This window comes from Diabrotica undecimpunctata, chromosome 2 (assembly GCF_040954645.1).
Source record: "Diabrotica undecimpunctata isolate CICGRU chromosome 2, icDiaUnde3, whole genome shotgun sequence".
In the NCBI taxonomy this organism is placed as follows: Eukaryota; Metazoa; Arthropoda; class Insecta; order Coleoptera; family Chrysomelidae; genus Diabrotica; species Diabrotica undecimpunctata.
In genome coordinates, this window is record NC_092804.1 from 40,870,341 (window position 1) to 40,878,587 (window position 8,247).

At 34.1% G+C, this 8,247-nt stretch overlaps 1 protein-coding gene across 2 annotated transcripts; it reads right to left on the reverse strand.

Annotated features, from left to right (window-relative positions):
• Positions 1-2,891: 2,891 nt before the first annotated feature.
• LOC140434446 (uncharacterized) lies at positions 2,892-8,020 on the reverse strand. 2 transcript variants are annotated; one of them, XM_072522710.1, is made up of 2 exons: positions 7,717-8,020; positions 2,892-7,379 (listed from the first exon to the last, which is right to left on the reverse strand). In XM_072522710.1, the coding sequence occupies exon 2, from the start codon at positions 7,070-7,072 to the stop codon at positions 3,215-3,217; it is 3,858 nt and encodes a 1,285-aa protein (XP_072378811.1). In that variant the 5' UTR covers positions 7,073-7,379; positions 7,717-8,020; the 3' UTR covers positions 2,892-3,214. The 2 variants fall into 2 exon arrangements, with proteins under 2 accessions (XP_072378811.1, XP_072378810.1); XM_072522709.1 differs by having other exon boundaries at positions 2,892-7,419.
• Positions 8,021-8,247: the final 227 nt, after the last annotated feature.

Genomic DNA, 8,247 nt, shown 5'->3' on the forward strand with positions numbered 1-8,247 from the left:
ACGTCTTAAAGGTTCTAGTGGAGAAAAATACCATTCTATTATTAAACCTCTATTCAAACCATCTGATGCAGCAATGAAAAAGCATGCAACTCGATCCAAAAAAGAACTCGAACACAGAACGAAAACAACAGCAACAACAACACGATCATCTTCATCTACGGCCAAAGGAACGGGATTGGATGACTCTCGTTTAACATACAACACTGCTCCCATGGAGTATATTTATCGGGATGATCCAAATGAGTTAGTTGAACGTCTTAAACTATTGGTGGCTTCGAAAGACGCCGGCAACACATCTCTCGACAACGAAATCGTAGCAATCATCAATGAACTAAAAGAAGCTAATATAATAGAGTAACTGGGAATGTCAGTATCATTTCCACTATGAGTGTCGACAAATTCGGTCATCACTCTCGTAACAGTAGTAGTAGTAATGCCCAAAAGGTGGCACGAGTTACATTTCCACATACGTCTGACGGAAATATTAATGCCGAAAATGTGAAAATTTGTAATGTCAAGGATCCATCAGACAATGACGATGCTGCAACGAAAAAATACGTTGATAAACAAATCAATGAGTTGCGTAACCTGCACTATCCATTAATTCAAACACATGGTGTGATATTGCAGCAAAAAACTAATGACATACAAGATATAGCAATCGGACTAAACGATGTGAGAAAGGAGCTTCATAAAACTACAGTTCCACTTCTCGAGCAAAAATTGCAGCAAAAAACTAATGACATACAGGATTTAGCAATCGGACTAAACGATGTGAGAAAGGAGCTTCATAAAACTACAGTTCCACTGCTCGAGCAAAAGTTACAAAAAATAATCAAAGATGATTTGAATACACTGAAAAAGGATATGGAGAACAATCTAAAATCTGCTGCAGAAACAGTTGCAAAGCATACGATGTACGATATAAAGATGGAACAGAGGATAAAACAAGTGGAACAATCATTAAAAAGCCTAGTAGATAGCGTTCATTCATGGGATATAGACAAACGTCTTAAGGTAGTGGAAGGTGCGATGAAAAAATAATGTCTAAAGAAAAGAAAGAGGTGGTGAACGAATTGCATAAACCAGCACGAAAAAACTATCCTCGTCGTCGAACAATAATCAAAGGAATCGATGACTTGTGGCAAATGGATTTGGCTGAAATGCGTCCTTATGCACATCAAAATAAAAATTACAAACTAATACTAGTTGTAATTGATTGTTTTTCAAAATTTGTGTGGACACGTCCTCTAAAAACGAAGACTGGTGAGGAAATTACTCGGGCATTTTCGGATATTCTCGCTCATACTCGACGAGTCCCAAAAAACTTACAATCTGATCAGGGAACCGAATTTTACAACAGAAAATTTCAAAATTTAATGAAAAAACATGAAATTAATCATTACAGCACCTACACGATCAAAAAAGCTGCTATTTGCGAAAGAGTTATTAGAACGTTGAAAGCAAAGTTGTACAAGTATTTCAGTTTACATGGATCGTACAAATGGTTAGATGCTCTACCCATAATCACCGAGGAATACAACAACACAAAACACAGTAAAACAGGATACAAACCGTCTCAGGTTAACAAATCCAACGAAAAAGCCATTTTAAACAAAAGTTATACTCATTTAAAGATTGCCGGTCCACGAAAGTTTAAAGTTGGCGACATTGTACGTGTATCAAAGGCAAAACATTTCTTCGAAAAGGCATACACGCCCAATTGGACTACTGAATTATTTAAAATTGTACAAGTTAAGATAACAAATCCTATAACGTATTTGCTCGAAGACATGCAAGGTGCGCCGATTAGTGGCGGTTTTTACGAAGAAGAATTGCAGAAAACATCAAGCCCTGACATATACCTGGTCGAAAAAGTACTCAGACGAAAAGGCAATAAGATGTATGTGAAATGGTTAGGAATGGATAGCAAACACAACAGCTGGATAAATAAATCGAATATAGTTTGAGGATCTATATTTCGATTCGCCGCGTAGACATACACTTTTCTAAAAAAGGCTTACAATTAACCACAAGGAGTGGGGAATGACAAAAGTATAAATTTAAGACAAACTACGATGTTCAGTTTACACCCATTTCGTCCACGGTATTCGAAACAAGAAGATGATGAGCTCTCAAGATAGTGGTTATGACAGTCAGCCTGTTAATTTCGATGATGATAGCAGTGAATTTAGTATAGAATTTGACTACGATGAAGATGGTCAACCACCTAGTCCTGGCGCCGAATTAGATCGAGTATTGGCAAAATTTGAAGCAGCAGCCACAAATGAAGTATATTGTTTATTGGAAACTACATATCCAATGAGCTCTCTCCATATAAAAATTGGTCTATCTCCAGCTCGAGATTTTTCACCATCCATCATTCTGTGTAAACATGGTAATTTTAACAGAATCAGTTTAAGCACATTCGAGTGGGAAGCCATAATTGCGTGGTTTAAAGAAAAAATGAGTGATTTTTTCCAAGCAGATCTACCGACTTATGCAGATGAGTATGATCCCATCGAATTTATGTGTGGTGATTTTTGCAAACTAAGACAATTGGTGATGGAAAATGTAAAGCTGCTGACAATCGAGAAATTTGGAGCCGCATTTTATTTGTGGGAAGATGACGTCAACCAAATTATAGAAGCATACCAGAGCATGATGTCGCATAGAGTGGTGCTGTTAAAGAGTTTACAATTTCACGAATACTATATAAACATTTCAACTTTCATCAAGAACAATTTTGGTGCTATAGACTCTTTACATGGACCAGTTGAAGCCTTCGCAGCATATTGCAATATTTGTCCAAACACTTTGTTAAGTTTAGCTTTAAAGGAATTTGTATATTATTATAAAATTAAAGTTGTAAATGATTTAACTGAATAAATAATATTAATATAAATATGTTGTCTTTTATTTGTAATCTAACATAAATAAAACCAAAAAATGTAAGATTACACAAATTTATTATTAAAACTTACATTATAAAATTAATACTATTTTTTATATTTACAAAAACTACAATTTACAAAAACTTTGCGATAAGTGATCTTTTCTTTTTTTTGTGATCTTATGAGTAGCCATATACTAAAAGAAGATAATTATTTATGCATAGTGCGTCTACATTGAAAGAACCAAGTAGTATTAAACAAGACATAATCAAACGAATTTTGACACCAATTATCTGTTTTTCTGCAACAACAAATACATGTTATTCAACAAGATAATGTCCCCACGGAAGCGTATTAAATGATTTTGGTATTAAGTACCGCTTATCGTCATAAGGACTTAGAGCCGTTTTGGATTGCTCGATGCTGAATACTGAGTGTTGGTACGACCGAATACATCTTTGGCTCGCGGTTTGAATTTTGAATTCTTTAAGACATTTTTCATAGTCTTCGTACGTAATTTTATTTCGAACGATGTTATATTTCACTCCTTTTGCTTTTTTCGTTATTCCCAAATTTCCCAAGTCACATTCAATTCTCTCTTTGTTTAGTTGTTTTCTTTCTAGACGCTGTCTCTCTTTTTCCCTCTCCTCGTCAGTTATTTGCAGTTTAAATGTGTACATTTTTGATCGTAATCCAATAAAATGTGTAATTATTTTCCCATTTGCCTCATCCTTCATTAATCCGGGGATTTTTTTATTTAACCTTTCTATTTCGTATGGGTTGTTTTCGGCATAGTCTGAGGTATCGAATTTACTTGGATGCGCCTTTAAAACCTCTCTATATGCATCTGAACATTGCAATTCATAAATAAAGCTATCTGTATCCATGTACAGCAATGAACAGTTTTTCTCTCCCATCGTTGGAAGCATAAAGTTGTAGTGAAAATCATACATACATAATTTGGATATATCGAGGATTGCTGCGCCTATATACAGGGGTTTATTAAAACATACTTCTGATTTCTTAAGTTCGATAGCTACCAAATTTTCGCTAAAGATCGTACGACTGTGAAATCGACTACTCGCAATCAAATTTTTGGCTCCGTACCTTCCATGCCACTTTTTACATAATTTTACAATACGATGACGTCTTTGATTCTCCATGGTCTTGCCGAACACAGCATTATTCATTAATTTGAACAAATTTTTCTCAAAACTGTTGGTGGCTGCCGCCCGTAAATTTGTATTTAACTCGATATACGGTCGCAGCCACGCAGATTGATTAAATTTCAAAACTTTATGTATTTTTGTTAAAATTAACCCGTTGGCTAATGCCTGTTTAAGATTTCTATAATGCATAATATATTTGGTTTTGTGATATAAAGTTGGTATTAACTTTGGCAATTTTGAACCGGGCGGAATGCGGTGTTCGGCAGCAAATGGAAAATCTTTATGTTTGTCGTGTAATTCGCGTGGATACTCCAAGTCAACTTGGAAAAAATAGCCCTCCTTTGCATCATCCTGTATTGACATAATATCTATATGGCCTTCGGGAAGATTACCAACACCAAATTTGGTTACGTCTTCGATCCACTTGAATCCTCCTATTGGTAAAGCTTCACTCATGGCCCAGCCATACAGATTGTTTACATCTAAATAGAGGATGTACTTAGAGGGCCGTGTGGGATCATACGACGAAATGTATTTGTTGTTGGCCTCCGAATATCTGTTGCTACAAACAGATATCCCACCTCTTATGGCTTTTTCCATAAACAAGATCATATCCACATCTTTTAGCAATTCTAATTTACATTGTGTATATTTGAGCATACAATCCCAAGTGTATCCTGGCATAGTATAATACCATGCTGGATCTAATTTATATGTGTCTCGACATTTTTGTCGAAACTGCTCAAACACATCAGCCAACAGCAGAATATCTGTTTTTAAATACAAATCGCTGTATTCCCCCAAATTTTTACAATTAAATTTCTGCCAAACATTTTGGGCATGAGCATACTTCTCTTCACTAATGTATTCATTATTTAACTTACTATAAAAATGGTTAATTTTGGGTAAAGAAGTTTCATCCAATTTTTCCAAACTATCAATATAATCGTAACAAAATACTCCTTTACAAGTTAACAAATTAAATGTATCATTATCTAATTGACTAAATTCTCGTTTTAAAATCTTCTTTTCTGATATATCTAAAAGAGATGCCAATTCATCGAGTGAAGCTCCCATAAATCTAAGTGAATCAATAAATCGTAATTTAATTTGATGTTCGTCAGATTGTAATGTAAATGAAATATATTTTTCTTTATTAATGGGAAGTAAGCTCAAGTGCCCATGCTTGCAAAGATCTATAATCATAAAATGCGAGTCGTAGCCACTAAAATTATGAAATACGATTGGGACGACAAACAATTTTTTAAAGTTCAAATTACATGCTTGGTGCGCAAATCCTCGTACTTGTCCCGTAAAATGATCGTGATCTACAACAATTGTATCTGTAGCCAAAAAGCGTTTCTCGCAAATATGGCACAAAGTTGCTTTATTTGTGTTGGGCTTTTCGACCATAGGTACAATTGTCTTTATTTTGGAATTTACAAATTTGGAAATTTCAGTCATTTCTTTTGCGAACCACTCCATGCAATTTTCACCTCTATAGCTATTAAAATAAGATAAACTATCATCGTAAGCACATTTCAAATAATAACCTGCACTAAAAGGTACATGTTTCTGATATTTTGCTGTTTTACTCACTGTGACATTGGAATCTGTAAAATTATGTAATTGGCATTCAAAATCAGCATAAACTATAAACGGAGTTGTTTGTTTGTATGTAAAATTGCGAAAAGCCACATGGTCATATTTGGGAACAGTCATTTTGCATTTATTCACATCTGAACACATTTCTTCGTGCTCTGCTAGTTTGCTTTCGCTGTGAAAATAGTTTAAACAACGATCGCAAATATATTTTTTACGTGTGTTTTTGTTCAATTGTGATCTTACTAATTTTCCTAAATCTTTAATCCAACAATAATGAAGGCGTATTTCAGTCTGATCATCATCATCTTCTGGAGGAGCATCGTAATCGTTTAATTTTGGGAAATATTTATCCTGTATTAGGAGCAAATTAACATGCTTTTCCATCTTTTGCGGTGTCAGTCTGGCAGGTACTACTTCATAAAATTGTTTGTCCTTCACTACGTTTAATTCTAATGCAAACACATTGACAGATATGGCGTTTGATTTTTCAAATTTTGAAATTTGACTTAATGGCATTGGGCTTTCTAATTTGTCTGTTTGCAAAACAGTAGAATAATGTGGATATTTCGAAACTCGTTGTGGATTTGTAGGAACTGGATACAGAGCGCTAACAATCGACCAATAAAAACAAGCCTGATCAACGTTATGCACATTAATGCACGCTCGTTTTTTCTGAATCTCTATTGGCAAGTCAATGAACGATGAACCGTTTCCTATTTCTACTTTATTAATATTAACTTCTAATGAAATTACTTTAGACAGAGCAGCACCCGAATCTTTTTCTGCAAATTCAGACAGCTTTGTAAAAATTTTATCCTTAACATTTTCACTAAACCAAAGATGTAAATCGGTCGATGTGTCTATAATAGCATTTTTAGTGTTGAAATATTTTAAATCTAAACTTTCGGTATCACTTGATTTTTTAATGAATTCGCCACAAAATGTAGTATTAACTTTAAGAATTCTATTTGTTTTTAAAATAATTTTAATTTTTCTGCTAAAAATAATATAACAATCATTTAGGAACTGTGTTAAGTCCTTATGCACTAAATTAACTATAACTCCAGTTTTAATTCGACTAGCAAAACACGAAATAACATTTTCCCATTTAATTCTATTGCGTAATTTTGAATTAAGCCCCAACCCAACGTACTTATTATTGAAATTTAAAATAATTTGCCTAAAATGCTTAAAATGTCCTATGTAAGTTTGCAATTTTCTAACTGTTCCTACGGATAGTCTATTGTTTTTAATTACTTTACTACATCTAAAAATTTGACTATTTAACCGTCTTGTCCAAACTTTACGATCTCTTTCAGTGAATTTATCGAAAATTATTTTACTAAGCTTTTTAATAATGTGCATCAAATCATCAGACTGTTTAATCACTTGTTTTATATGCATGGCTGGCTACTCACACACAAAACAATAAGAAAAAATCACTTACCTTATTCAACTATCTTAAAGGATGCTAGGAGTCTGCTTTTTCCAATATCAACTTCCCCTTCGTATATCAGCGAATAGTTTCCGCTGTTGAGGTCCGTTATTGCTGCTTGGTAGGCTTTGGTTACCCGCTGTGGTAAGAAAACAACTTCAGCGCCCAAATCCAGCAGAACTGTATCCCCAAATTGTGTTGTTACCACCTTTGCACTGCGAATGGTAAATTTTTCTCCAATTTGCAGATCTTTAAGTTTTTTTATTGGCTTACGTTCTGCAACCAAGGATGAATTATTTAGTTTTGATAGATCCATCTACAACAACAATAGAACAAACTATAGTTTTTCCGCTTAACGTGAATGGAGAGATGCATTACATACTCGGCAATAGAGAAGAACCATATACTACAAGAAATCGAAATACGAATAGCGGAGAATACTTCTTATAAAAAATAGCAGACGTGAAATGTTTTACAACACCCAAATAGATAAAAAGGACATAATAAATACTGCATGAAATACGAACAGAGAGATGTACAATTCTCATAAAATACAATGATAAAAAGGACATAATAAATACATAGAAATATACAAAAGACAAAAACCGCTTACCTTTATCAGATATCTGTAAGTCACTGCACACCGTATTGACTACTGCGAACTTGTTGTTGTTGTTGTATGTTTGCGATGCGAACTGTGACACCGTATGCGCTCCTCGGTCTTTTAAAGAACAGAGCAGCATATCGCCCCACGCGAGCCCAAGTTGCGTCAACCTAATGCGCCTACGGTACCATCAACTGATTCGTTTCATTGATAAGCAACACCTTGTGTTCTAGAAATGCTCATATTTATATATTTATTTTTATTTCTTTAACTAATTTTTATGGTATACAATAAATAGATATTGCGGTAAGCGAATCGTTGTTATCAATTTAGAATTTTGTTAATGTGGTTGCTGTTATCATCATATATTTTACAAAATGTAGCAACTGCGGTTTTCTTTCCGGTGTACTTGTTTTTCCAATGATTAAAATAAAATTTGTTATCACACTTGTTTACGTGTTTTGAATTATGCGGTACCGCGTTATCACGAGGCTTCATCCTGTTTGCTAACAAATGCACTATTTTAACATATTATTATTA